General features: G+C 39.4%; 1 protein-coding gene across 3 annotated transcripts in view; it reads left to right on the plus strand.

Moving 5' to 3' along the window:
* Window positions 1–7,099: 7,099 nt before the first annotated feature.
* The window catches only part of GOLGA1 (golgin A1), a 52,205-nt gene continuing 46,755 nt past the window's right edge, over window positions 7,100–12,549 (plus strand). For 2 of the 3 annotated variants that reach the window (XM_060154371.1, XM_060154372.1), the window contains exons 1-3: window positions 7,100–7,235; window positions 8,039–8,088; window positions 8,930–9,227. In XM_060154371.1, coding sequence (XP_060010354.1) covers window positions 9,093–9,227 — 135 coding nt within the window. In that variant the 5' untranslated portion in view covers window positions 7,100–7,235; window positions 8,039–8,088; window positions 8,930–9,092. Of the gene's footprint in view, window positions 7,236–8,038; window positions 8,089–8,929; window positions 9,228–12,549 lie in introns of those variants that run through there. The other variant, XM_060154374.1, reaches the window with a different exon arrangement.

The following is a 12,549-nucleotide window of genomic DNA, read 5'->3' on the forward strand; positions in this document are numbered from 1 at the left end:
TAAAGATGGAGCTAGAACTAAAACTCAAATCTCCTAATCTCAGCCCAGTCTTTCCAGTAGCTCAGGTTGCTTTCTATAATGAACAAGAAAGGAATAATTAGAGATTTATATTTTGGCACAAAAGCTATGGTATTTTTTTAATATATCAAATATTGAAACCAGTAAATCAATCAGCCCCAGCAAATTTTAATTTATTATTTATAAAAAAATCCACAAGTCAGACATTTTATCTTTGATTTTAGCCAGGGTATATCCTTTGTGTATGTGTGTGTGTGTTTTTTCTTCCTAGGAAGTGGTGCTCTCAAAAACCTCTCAAAGCACATAGAATTTATTGTACCCTTTATATTTTTACCAAGTTGAAATGTTTTGAGATTATAAAAGCAAAGTGCAATCTAGTCGTGACTGAAATTTTCCTGGTAAAGGATCTGGGTTTTATTTTTTCTCACTTGTGGCTACTATGCTTTGTTTTCTTCTTGCAGTAGTATTCCCTGAGACAGATTAGGTGGTGATTGAACTGAATTTCTTTGAGGTAAAGGGAAAAGCAACAAATCCAATGTATATATTAATTATGAGAGCTTTCATTAGCATTTTTCTCCAAGTTTAATCTCTGACCTGTGTGAGTTAGTAACTTTCTGTCTCTTAGAAGGGTTTTGGACTCTTGAAAAATCCACAGAGACTTGTAATCAGTCTGATATACAGAGAATATTCTGGACAGGAAATATAGTAAGGTACTAAGGTCTGCAAACTTGGCTACTGCCTGTGATGCAGAACCACCTCCCCATCCTAAGTGAGTAAAAAGATTTGATATGAATATGAATGGTATGAATCTCCTGGTGATATTTTGGGTGTATATGTTCCTGTATGTTTGTTTGGAGAGTATTAAGGATATTTACATTGAGGGCTCTTTTGTTGTCCTTATTTATTTGAAATTCTTATTTTATTTGCAGTGGCATGTATATATTTTCATGATGCTGAATCTCTGTGTATACTTTTTGTATATATGTACATATTTGTAAATATATGGTATGCAGAGATACAGTATGTGTATATTATATACCCATACCCATTGTGGGCTGAATTTATTTAAGTTCTGTGAGGACATCATGGTGGCATTGTTCATGCTGCTGTAATTAGGTTGTGGCTGTATCTCAATCGTGAGCCTCTATTTTGAGGGGCTTGTGTTTGGGTAAAATGGACTAATTTGGAGTTGAAATTAGGACATGAAGATCTTAACAGAAAGCTGGATATTCTTAGCTTTAAAATCATCTGCCAATTTCCATTTAAACTGATGATAAATTAGTGATATGAACCTGAAAAACCTAAGTATGTGAAACTGAGACACCAGCAGGTTCTTAAGCTATATTAGTACTTTATTTTCTTGCCTGTAGTTGGGTATTATTACTTAGTAACATATGTATTTATATTGAGAATCAAGGGGCAGTGGAAAAAATTACTTTGATCACATTTCAAAATAGATAGGAAAATGTCCTTTAAGTAGGGAAATATGTTCCTAGTTGCCATTTTAATGCCTGATACCACAGTTTAATTTGGGAACAATTTTTTTTTCACCAGTGTGTCTCATCTTACCTCTGTGAGGCAGAAAATGGAGCATTAGGTAGAGGAGGGCTTTACCTAGGTAGGGTCGAATTTAATGAGGAACAAGAGGTTGATAACCTTTATATTTGCAGCAGCTGTGATTAATTTAGTCCTGTCTTGGCATTTCTAACGAGAGATTTTTCTAATTGGAACTGCATATCAAAGATGAGTATGCTTATCTGAGAAAATGCTTCCAGTGAATAAAATGCCTCCAGTTGTATTTCTTTGTCTCTATGAGACCACTGTGTTCTGCAAATGGATACATTCACACATGAAGTAGGATTCTTAATATTAGGTGCATGGCATGCTATAAAAGTGGGGCCTTCAAACCTCTACCAAGAATGACAGGATAAGGGGAGGGGGAGGATAAGAGGATAGTAAATATGTGCAGTGCCAATTTGTGAACCTATGGAATATCACAGAGATCAATATTCGGTTACTCGGGTCTTCACTGGGCATGTTTATTTGCACGGAAGAGTGTAGGAGATATTTAATATACACTTGAATACATTCACCACAAAAATTAAGTAGGGGTTATTTTTTTGCTTGAAAAAATATAACTGCAAACAACTATTTACCCCATTATTCTTCAGAAGATTAAATCTATCTGATCCAATTTTAAATTATCTTAAAGAGAAAAGTCAGGAGTCATTTCTACTGTCCTCCAAAATGTTACGTTTGCTTCTTCATTGTATTTTTAATATGTCAGCCAAGTATTCATAACACTTCTCAATTACAATGTTAAATTTTAAATAAAGTTGTAATAGCCTTTTTCTTAAATACATACTAAAATTTGGTGATGTATTCTTTCTGAGAAAATCAGTGAAAACGTTCATAGTGTCTGATGTTCGAGTTGTTTTAGTAACCAAATCATTTATTGCAACTGGAGAGTAGCAGAGCAGATGTTATGCTATTTAAAATTCATGGAACTGACTCATGCTTAATGTGGACATTGATTTGAGGAGAGCAGCAGCATTTAGAAGTGTAGTAGATGAGACTGACATTGTGAATATGACCTCTGACTCTCTAACAGTCAGGTTGCAATTAAATAAGAATTGCTTAGAAAACCAAGTCCTCTCTCCCCCTATTCTCCTGCAGTCTTAGACATGGATACTTTATACCTGTTCATGCTGTACCTCCAGTTCTTTCCTGGATACTGTGACCACTTTACCTTAAAAAACAATTTTATTAAGGCAGTTCATCTTCCTCAAACGAGAATTTCAAAACATAATAATTACACTGTGTCCCAGCTTCACTGAATTTTTGAACGCAGAGATTTATTAAACATGCCTTGTGTTTAAGGAAGGATAATTGATGTGTGAATGGAATCAATCACCTATTGAAGGGAAGGATGTCAGGATGATGTAGGGGGACATGCCCTTAAATGGGTAAAGATAAATGTATTAAATCAAGTGTAACTAATTTGTTGATGCCATAGAAATATTTCCTTTGGAATTCTGTAGATATGAAATGTTTTCTTAAGCTAAAATTGATATTTTTAACTTAGTTTGGTGTAATATTGACTTTTAAGAAGAATTCCATTTTGATATAACGTTGTTAATCACTGACTGAAGCACCATTTCTTAATTTAAAAATATTTTTGTTAATTTGTGTTTTTTAAAGTTATATTTTAAATTATCAAACTATTCTAAGCAGTATGATTTTTTTAAAAAACATATTTGAACAGTGCTTTCAGAGTTTTTTAGCAGTTTGAGGTATACTAATTCTGCACTCCAGATTCACTTAATCATAAAGCCTGAATTTGGTCATAGAACAGACTATAAATTGGGAATACTTTCCTATTTTGGTGAACAATTCCAGTCTACATCCCAAGACAATCATCTTTTTAGGTGTAGTATTGTTTATTGAGACATTGGTAATTTTAGGGTTGAGTTTTTTTACTTTTCTGATAGGCTTATGGAATGAAGATTAATAGAATGATTGTTTATGTCACTTCAGAATGAGATGGGGAATTATAGCTAGCCTTCCTTTAGGTATGCAGTAAACATTATTTAAAATTTTATATTACTAATATTCTTTTTTTTTAATTTATTTTATTTTTGGCTGCGTTGGGTCTTCGCTGCACGCAGGCTTTCTCAAGTTGAGTTAGCAGGGGCTACTCTTTGTTGCGGTGCGTGGGCTTCTCACTGCAGTGGCTTCTCTTGTTGCGGAGCACGGCCTCTAGGCATGTGGGCTTCAGTAGTTGTGGCACGTGGGCTCAGTAATTGTGGCTCACAGGCTCTAGAGCACAGGCTCAGTAGTTGTGGCACATGGGCTTAGTTGCTCTGTGGCATGTGGGATCTTCCTGGGCCAGGGGTCGAACCCGTGTCTCCTGCATTGGCAGGCAGATTGTTAACCACTGCGCCACCAGGGAAGCCCTATATTACTAATATTCTTTTCTCTTTTGAAACTGTCATGAATGTCCACTTATCTGTGATTGAAAATTAAGATTTGTAAACATTACAATTTGACCCATAAGTCTTTTCAAACATCAAGTCAGTAAAATGGTTTGATATTTTCAAACATCAAACCATTGTAAAATGTGAAATGATCATATATGATAATCCCAAGAGTAAATATTTCCAAACATATAGAAATAAACACTATTTAAATTAAAAAATCTATTCCTACCCTTCTTTGCATGTTACTGACTTTTTTTTAAGATTATAGGTATGTGTTGTAATGTATTAAAAATCTGCAGGAAAAATTGCTTCAAATGTTTTAGGGCAATGAGAATTTTTATTTACTATTTCTTGCAGAATGAGTTTTTAAAAAAACTTTTGTTTCTTTTTTATTAAAAAGAACTCAATCGTTCAGTAAAATATTTTAGGTCTTTGTGTTTGTGACTTTTTATAGTTATCTGGTTACATTCCTTTCATCACATAGATCATGTGACTAGTTCTCCAGCTGTTTTTTATTTGTTGTTTTTAATAAACCTTGCCACTCAACAATCAAGAGATACATTTTGGAGGCTTCTTCCTGTCAAAGTAGAAAGGTCTTAGGTAATAGGAAAGGCAGATGCAATGTCCTACCATTTTCATAGTAGAGTTTACAAATGAAGGAATTTATCCAAATAGGTTTATCTTCACTGTGTAGCACCAGTAAAAATAGTGGTTTCACTAATCATTGAATGTGATGAAGCAGTTTTAAATCATTTCCTACTTAGCTCTAAAGAATTTTGTCATTTCAGGCCACATTATTATTTTCTCTGAGTAGTTTCCATTGTAAGGTTGAATACCTTTTTCTTTATTCAAGTCATCACTAAAGGTTAAGATAATCAAATAGGAGTTAAAATAAGTTATATTTGGTCTTTTTTCCCTGAAAATAATGGTGAATCTATTGTCTATATTATGGATATTAGGCAGAAATGCACTTGTTTCAATCATAGCAGAAATTACATTTGGAGAATATAATTACTTGATTTCCTAGTGGTGTGAAATACTTTTTAAAAATTGTGCTTGTCTGTAACTGAAATGTTATAGAATTGTAACACTATAAGGATTATAGAGGTATATTTATTAGCTCTCTTTGAGAGGTTGAAGCACAATAATTTTCACCTAACAGTTCTTATCCAAGTGCTGCTAATCTGTCGTGCAAATAATGAAGCTATTTGGTTGCCTATCTAGCTATTCACAAATCACTGTAATCCTTGAAACGTAGTCTTGTTGCTCATTTGTATTAAATTTTGGGTATTGTGGGTTAATACTTTAGAACAAAATCCATCAACTCAGCTGTGTGAGACAAGAAACCATTTGGATTCACTAGTTTTATGTGTTCTCAGTAGAATTAAATTTGAAGGGGCTATTTACCACCAATGACTAAGGGGGAATATTATATTGTCAATATCATTTGACTTGAACAACTGTGGTATTGTAAAAGTCTTACCTGTTGTGTTTCTAAATTGCTTAAGCCATACATACTCTTAAGGATGTTTTCCTATTGTGTTCCTTTTCAGCAGCCTTTTTCTGCTTTGTCTGTTATGGCTAATATGTCATAGACTTTAGAAATTGAGAAGTTATCAAAACATTTTATTTTCTTGATCATCACTTTTGACTCTTGTATGGTACGTGATTTGTCATAAAGGATAGCAAGCCTTTCACTACTTAAGTAAATGAATATCAGAGTAAACACTGTGATTCTGCAGAGCAGATTCAGTAGGCCCTTGTCTTTTCCAATGTTTTCTTCTGTTATATGGTGCCTACCACCTTGAGGGCTCTTAAATAGTAGAGGATGGAGAGTTAAACATTGTTTTGATGTTTATTGAATAACAAGATTACAGAATATTTGATTTTTGTTGTCAGTGTATTGAAGACATTTTTGCATTGATAAATGTTCTCTCTAGGAATGTGATTACATTCATCAGGTGTGAACTCTTGTAAATGAATTTTGTATCTTGAATTCACGTATATATTAAGTGTATCATCGATATAAAAATAAACATTATTTGCTTAAAGTTTTTGCTACTTCTTCAAAATTGTTGACAACATAAGGGCTAAACTGATAGGGTTTGCTTCTTTCAGATAATTCCTCGGTTACTTGAAACAGTCTTGAGGTTGAGGATTTGATGCTGTTGTTTTAGTTTGTAAATTTCTGCTACGTCCTAGTCTTGGTTTTTTCCCTGCCCTCCTCCAGGTGGGACACACTGAGGGAGGGATTGTTTCAGGGGATTGGGTTGAAGCTGCTGGCCCTCAGGCTGGTGTTGGGTCTGGGCAAGAACATGTGCAACTTCAATGTGGAATGTCTGGCTTGGTTGGCATTAAGGAGTCGAGACCCGACGTAGGCTACCAGTTTGTACTGTAATTTTGTACAAGGCAGTTTTACCTCTCTGGACTTTCTTCATCTGTCAAAAGTTGGAGGCCCATTAGTGGCTAGTGAAATGAATGTGGTGGGCTGCCGCTAGCGTGTGTTTCTAATGAAATGCAATATATCAGACTGCACTATATAATAAGGGTATGATTCCGGAAACTCTTCTTTCAATGACACATTACGTGTCCTACAAGTGGGTCACAGGCACAAAACTGAAAACACCCATTACGAAGCGCGAGTTCCCAGTACTAACGTGTGGAGCCATAGGTTCCAGCGTGAGGAAGGCGGCAGGGGCTTGCAGGGACAAGGCGGCCGTGTAGGGTGCAGACTGGGATGCAGGGAGAGGAGTGAAAAGTCTGGGTTGGGCCAGCGCAGCCACGGCCTGAGGTTTCCACGCCGCAGGCTGGCACCACCGCAGCAATCAGTTCTTTCCCCTTTGCACCAGGCTCCTACCACTTCCCCTGCTCCGCACCGCCCCCTTTAAAAAAAGAAAAAAAAAGGAAAGAAGTGCTTCAGCCATCCAGCCCTCCTACGAGGATTATGGCCGCCTGCTGACGTGGCGGGCCGGCTTCAGGGAGCACCCAGCCCCGCGCCCTCCAGCGGTTCCGGCCCAACCGCCACCCCGAAGGTCGCGCCGGCCGCCGAGGAGACGGCGCTCAGGCGCATGCGCACGGTGGGACGGCCCCGCGCGCAGCCACTTCCGGCGCGCTGGTGGAAGTGCGGTTCCGGGTTGCTGCTCTGCCCGCAGGCCGGCTGTGGGGGCTGGTGACGCGGGCCGGCGCTCACGAGAGGCCCCGGAGGCGGGGCTCTGCCGGCTGCCCAGAGAGCGGCAGGTGCGCGGGCGGGGACCGGAGACACGAGCAGGCCCCTCTTTCTCCCGGTGGTCTCGGAGTGCGCCCAAAGAGGCCCCGACTGGGTTGCCCAAGACCCAAGGCGGAGGGCAGTACCGCGGTGCAGAAAGGACGAGGGTGGGGGCAGAGGCGGGCTCCCCGGCCTGGGAACCTGAAGGCTGGGGTTCCGGAATTTCCCCCCCTGCGCGACTTTGGACCAGTCACTCTTCCTCTCTGGGTCTCGGTTTTCCTGCTGTCAAATGGGAGACACATTGGTCCTTCCCTTCTTTGACAGTCCACGCACGGGCGGGTCTGGAAGGAGACTGAGTGGGATCCAAACTGCCGTGGCAGGTGGCTGGCCCCCGGGCATTAGAAAGCTCTTTTACCCAACTTAGCCATCCTTTTTCTCAGCGACTTTCTTAGTGCGAGTCAAGGCTCTGGGGTCTGGCCGGGTAAACAGTGTGACTGTCAGAATCAACTGAAATAAATACTGGCCCTGGGAAACCTTAATCTCGTTGAAGTTCTTTTGCTCACTGCTCCTCCCAAGGCGAAGTGAGTTTAGCCACTTACTACAATGAGAGATTCTGTTCTTTGTGCCTTTAAGTGAAGCTCTTAGGCAAATCACAGATGCAAAGACCAGGGTGAGGGAGGGGAGACCCCTGAGGATTGTGGTAGCACAGATTTTCTCTCCCCCTCACCTTAGTCCTTCCTGCCTCCTCTTCCACACCCCCGGCCCGACCCCGCAACATTTTGGCCTTACACTTGAGAGGAAATATTCAATGCATTTTATTTTTGTCTTCATGCAGGACAGAAAGCTTTGACCTCCAAGCTGTTTTAAATCTAGTAGATAAGCCAGGTGAGTAGGTGGTTTACAGACATTGAAGGTAAAACTTTTGAAGAATTGTACAGACTTAAATGGATGCTCTGAAGTGGTAAGAAGTCATTTGTACATCTTAGAGTGGAGCTTAGTTATCCTCCACAAAATATCAAAAGTTAAGTTTGGACCCAGAATGTAAATGTTTCATGCACGTTAGGAGGGAAAGATGATTGACTATCATGTAAAACATTGTGAGAAAAGAAATTGACTTGAGGTAATTTTAGTCACTCTTAAAAAAGAGAACCACACAGCATTTCCAGGAAACATTTAAGGATATCTGATACGTTGGCTGGCTTGCCTGTTTTTTTAGGAAAAAAGTTGTCAACATTTTCTAGTGAACAGCTGATTCCAAACCATCTTGGAACATTAGAACATTATACCTTCTCCCTGTATTGAGTTACATGCTTTTGTCTAAACTGTAGTTGAACTTAATATTATTGGGGGAAGGATTCAGAAGCATTATGTTAATGTTTGCCGTGGGAAATTTTACTTGATGTGTTACATGCCACAGCCAATGTGGTGTAATTAAAAAAAAAAAAAGAGTAAGGACTTGTGAGTCAGAGTCCTGGGTTCAAATGCCAACGCTGCATTTAGCCACACAATCTTTGGCAGATTACTTCACCTCCTTGAGACTGGATTTCCTTATCTGTACGTGCATCTGTAGCACCTGAGTGCTTTTCAGATGTTTAGTAATTGTGTTCTAGTAAGTGTGCATGTAAACTTATGAAATTTAATCTTGAAACCTGAAGCTTAACAAAACAACCCAGATGTGAAATTTCTCTGGTGTTTAACTTAGAGCGCTCTTTCATCTGATTTATAGATACGCTATTGCCACAAGCCTTTGGCCCACATTTCAGTGGGAATGCAGTTAGTTTGGATATCTGGAACTTTTTAGGCACCTGTCTCGAAATTCCTGGTTGCTGGCCTAACAACTGTTGGGGGTTCAAGACCTGGCCATCAGTGCAGGATAGCCACACAGCAAAATGTTTGCAAAACTAAAGAAGAAAATTGCAGAAGAGACTGCTGTCGCTCAGAGGCCAGGAGGTGCTACTAGGATCCCACGATCAGTGAGCAAGGAATCAGTTGCCTCCATGGGAGCTGACTCAGGAGATGACTTTGTAAGTATCTTCTCTAGTTTTTAATGTTTGGTACAGCCTCATTGTATTTTTAAAATAATATTTCAGGGAATCTTTGCAATAAATTTTTATTATTTTGTAATAGCCATTTTTTTATATATATACATTTTTAGATATTTATGTATTTGGCTGCTCTGGGTCTTAGTTGCGGCCCTCAGGATCTTTGTTGCGGCACGCAGGATCTTTAGTTGCAGCATGCGGGATCTTGAGTTGCAGCATGCAGGATCTTGAGTTGCAGCATGTGAACTCTCAGTTGCAGCATGTGGGATCTAGTTCTCTGACCAGGGATCGAACCTGGGCCCCCTGCATTGGGAGCATGGAGTCTTTAGCTACTGGACCACCAGGGAAGTCCCTCCAATAAGTATTTTCTTTTAAAATTGCAAGATTATTTGTAGTTTATGTCTGATTCTTCTTGCTCTGAGGTGCTTTTCTATTTTTTTATTTTTCGTGGGTCCCTTTGCATATTCTCTACATTGTCCTCTTGTGCTCTTTTTTCATCTATATACCTTGTGCATCTTCTTTTACATTTTGTTTCTCGAAATACTTTGGCTTGTTGTGTCTGCACATATATACACTCTAAGTCATTGTTGCTTAGCGAGGTCTGTGAGTTTGGTGTGGAATTAGCCAGGGAATTAGCACTATTTTAGTGGGGAAATTGATGAAAAGATTGCACTGATGGCTGCATTGTATCCCTTATTTGTAAAATACCTTTGTAGCTGGAAAGATTTGAGGATGCTGCTGTGTTAGGTAAGTGTCATGCCTTAGGATTAAAATCGGGTCGGTGGCATATAACAGGATCCTCTTAAAGTTAGATAACTTAAAAGAAGTTATTTATAATGCTTGATATATGTAAAAGAATGTATGTAATGTAAGTGTAAAGTATAAGGCATAAAAATAAAATGAATGCTTGTTAAATCTGTCACCTATACAGAGAACTAGAACATTATCGGTGCTGTCAAAGCCACTTGTTTGCTCCTTCTTGGTTCCCTTCCCTTTCCGCCCCTTCAGGTAACCTGTCCAAAAGTTTGTGTATATCAGTCCTTTGCTTTTTAAAATATCCTACCAGATACATATGTATTCATAAACAATCTGTTGTTTAATGTTGCTTGTTTTCAAACTTTATAAAAATGGTACACTATAGGTGATTCATTTATTTTTACTGCTGTATAAAATTCCAGCATTTGAAAAGGCCACAATTTGTCTCTGTCTTCTACTAGTGATAGATACTTGAGTTGTTTCCATGGTCAGATGAGTCCTCCTTTCTTATACTATCTGTTCAGGTCAGATTACGTGGCAGAAGCTATTAGGTTATTGGGGTGGAACAGTAGATGACCAGATCTAAATTATCATTCGCTCCTGTATTTAACAGGAAATATAAATGCACATTTGATCACCAGGCTGAAGGACATAGTTTTAATGCTGAGTTCTGTGGCAGAAGTACTTGCTTTGCCTTCACACTGACTTGCTAAATGAAGTCTCTCATCTTGAATGTATTCCAGATATGGAGATTGGCCTGAATTCAGGAAATACTTTGCTGTGTGACTTCTAAAGTTATCTGTTCGAACTTATTTATGTATACATTCTGATCTTCACTCCCTATCTCCAGACCTTTATATCCCATTGCATATATTTCTCCAACCAGGTGGCTTTCCTCTGGTATCTCAAATTCTAACATGAACAAAACTGAATTCATTAACTCCATTTCTACATGTGCACCTTCATCCCCCAAGTCACCAGCAAGAAACCTTGGAGACATTTTAGACTCTTCACTTCTTCACTGCTTGGTGTCCAGTTAGTCAGCAAGTATTTTGGCTTCCATCTCCTGACTCAAACTTACCCTTTGTACTCCATTTACTAGTAGTACATTTTACTTCCATTTTATTTCAGGCTGTCTTTCTTTCGTGGACAAATGTGGTAGCCTATCTGGGCCCCCTGGCTCCAGTAACTCCCCAGAGCGGACCTGTTCATGTCTGTCCAATGCTTGAAACTCCTCAGTGGCTTCCCCATCATCTGCAGGATGAAGTGCAAAGTCATTATTATAGTATAATGGTAAACCTCTGTGGTCTTGTCACAGCTAACCCATCCTACTGTTATCTCATTCTACTTTCCTATACCCTGTGCTCCAGCCATTGTACATTGAACTTAATGTACTTTATGGAATGGACAACTTTCCATCATACCTACAAATGCTTGCATATTCTGTCTCCTCTCTCTGGAATTTCTCCTATGTCCTCCTCTCACTTCTGAATTCCTGACATACTTGTGTGCATCCTTCAAGACTTGGCTCACATGTTACTTCCAGGAAGCCCCCTTGACCCGACCTGCCCATCTCACCCCCTCTACTCTTTATCCCTACTGGCTGAATTTGGTCCCTTGTCTCCTATATCCTCTGTAATATCACCTGTTACACTGCATTGTTGTTGATGATTTGCTTGTTTGGCTCTCCCACTAAACTGGGAGCTTCATGAGAGGCAGTAGAGTAACAGTTAGGAACTCAGGCCAGGTTATGGAGGTAGACCTGGATTTGATTCCTCTTTCATCATTATTGTGTGACCTTGGGAAAATTTTTTGTCACTTTTCTGTGCCTTAATTTCCACATCTATAAAATGGAGATAGGAACTATACCTGTCTTTATTAAAGTATGTGTGTTGGGGCAGGGTGGGCAGGCAAGGTTCTCCCCTAGGTTCGATTATTCATTAGAAGAACTCACAGGACTCAGCATATAGTTTTACTCACTACTATCATTTACCACAGTGAAAACATTTACTACAAGGAAAAATTAGCAAAGGGAAAAGGTGCATGAACAAAGTCTGGAGGAAAGCAGGCACAGGCTTCCAAGAGTCCTCTCCCAGTGGAGTTGCATAGGGCACACTTATTTCCCTCAGCAAGGAATTGTGACAACACAGGATAAAATGTTATCTATCAAGGAAGCTCATTAGAGACTCAGTGCCCAGGAATTTTACTGGAGGCTAGTCATATAGGCACCCTCTGCCTAGCATTTACCAAAATTCCAGACTCCTAGAACGAAAACAGGTGTTCAGCATAAACCATATTTTTGGCACAATTAGTTTAGGTACAGTGAGCCATTCTTATCAGGAATGGTGAGAACCCTTGTAAAATCTAAGTTCCCACAGGCCAGCCAAGGGCTCGCCTTACAAGCAGGCCTTGCCAAGGATAGCAGTCTCAGGCCTGGGATGTTAACTCTTTTCTGCATAGTATATAAAACACTTAGTATAGTGCCTGGCTCTTAATAAGCACTTCGTAATTCGTAGTTGCTGCAGCTGCTGCTGTTTTAGGTCGGGAC

Source organism: Lagenorhynchus albirostris, chromosome 7 (genome assembly GCF_949774975.1).
Source record: "Lagenorhynchus albirostris chromosome 7, mLagAlb1.1, whole genome shotgun sequence".
Classification (NCBI taxonomy): domain Eukaryota; kingdom Metazoa; phylum Chordata; class Mammalia; order Artiodactyla; family Delphinidae; genus Lagenorhynchus; species Lagenorhynchus albirostris.